The sequence below is a fragment of the Cyprinodon variegatus genome, unplaced genomic scaffold (assembly GCF_000732505.1).
Source record: "Cyprinodon variegatus isolate N-32 unplaced genomic scaffold, C_variegatus-1.0 Scaffold189, whole genome shotgun sequence".
Lineage (NCBI taxonomy): Eukaryota > Metazoa > Chordata > Actinopteri > Cyprinodontiformes > Cyprinodontidae > Cyprinodon > Cyprinodon variegatus.
In genome coordinates, this window is record NW_015150642.1 from 1,019,644 (window position 1) to 1,020,889 (window position 1,246).

General features: G+C 42.2%; 1 protein-coding gene across 1 annotated transcript in view; it reads left to right on the plus strand.

Annotated features, from left to right (window-relative positions):
- ryr2 (ryanodine receptor 2 (cardiac)) overlaps positions 1–1,246 on the plus strand; it is a 250,576-nt gene that overhangs the window by 233,351 nt on the left and 15,979 nt on the right. The window contains exon 104 of the mRNA XM_015379302.1: positions 792–938. Within this exon, the coding sequence (XP_015234788.1) occupies positions 792–938 (147 nt within the window). The remainder of the gene's footprint in view (positions 1–791; positions 939–1,246) is intronic.

Consider the following 1,246-nt stretch of genomic DNA (forward strand, 5'->3'; position numbering starts at 1 on the left):
AAGCGCTAATGTTAGCATGGTAATGGCAATTAGGGTTAATGTTAGCATGGTGATAACAACAAGTGCTAATGTTAGCCTGGTGATAACAACAAGCGCTAATGTTAGCATGGTAATGGCAATTAGGGTTAATGTTAGCATGGTGATAACAACAAGTGCTAATGTTAGCCTGGTGATAACAACAAGCGCTAATGTTAGCATGGTAATGGCAATTAGGGTTAATGTTAGCATGGTGATAACAACAAGTGCTAATGTTAGCCTGGTGATAACAACAAGCGCTAATGTTAGCATGGTAATGGCAACAAGGGCTAATGTTAGCATGGTGATAACAACAAGTGCTAATGTTAGCCTGGTGATAACAACAAGCGCTAATGTTAGCATGGTAATGGCAACGAGGGCTAATGTTACCATGGTGATGGCAATTAGGGCTAATGTTAGCATGGTGATGGCAATTAGGGCTAATGTTAGCATAGTGATGGCAATGAGGACTAATGTTAGCATGGTGATAACAACAAGTGCTAATGTTAGCATGGTGATGACAATTAGGGCTAATGTTAGCATGGTCATAACAACAAGTGCTAATGTTAGCATGGTGATGGCAATTAGGGCTAATGTTAGCATAGTGATGGCAATTAGGGCTAATGTTAGCATAGTGATGGCAATGAGGGCTAATGTTAGCATGGTGATAGCAAAGGACGCTATTGTTAGTATGTCATCCCTTCATCTCTACCTGAATAAAGCCCAAAAATGGTTTTGCATCAAGCTGCTGCTCAGTCTCTGCTTCCTCTCTGCAGTCCTTCCTCTACCTGGCCTGGTACATGACCATGTCCATCCTGGGTCACTACAACAACTTCTTCTTTGCTGCCCATCTGCTGGACATCGCCATGGGGTTCAAGACTTTGCGTACCATCCTCTCATCAGTCACACATAATGGCAAACAGGTAAGCACAGTTTATGGTTGCAAAATAGTCACCAGCCCTTAGAAACCATGAAATTAAATTGTTAGTGTCTGGTTTTTTTTCTTGTTTGGAAAAGTAGAAATCATGTTTGATTTAAATAATATGTGAGGTTTTTGTGATAGCCCTCGCACTTCCTCCATATTTCAAACAGGGTTCTCAGGGGGATCATGAGACACCAAGACGGGATGGTTGAGACAAAAACGCCCTCGATTTCTTAAGCCGTTTCTCAATCTGTATACGTGTGCGTTCTCGTGTCCTCGTGAAACGTCATCAGCCTCAGCCCTAGCACT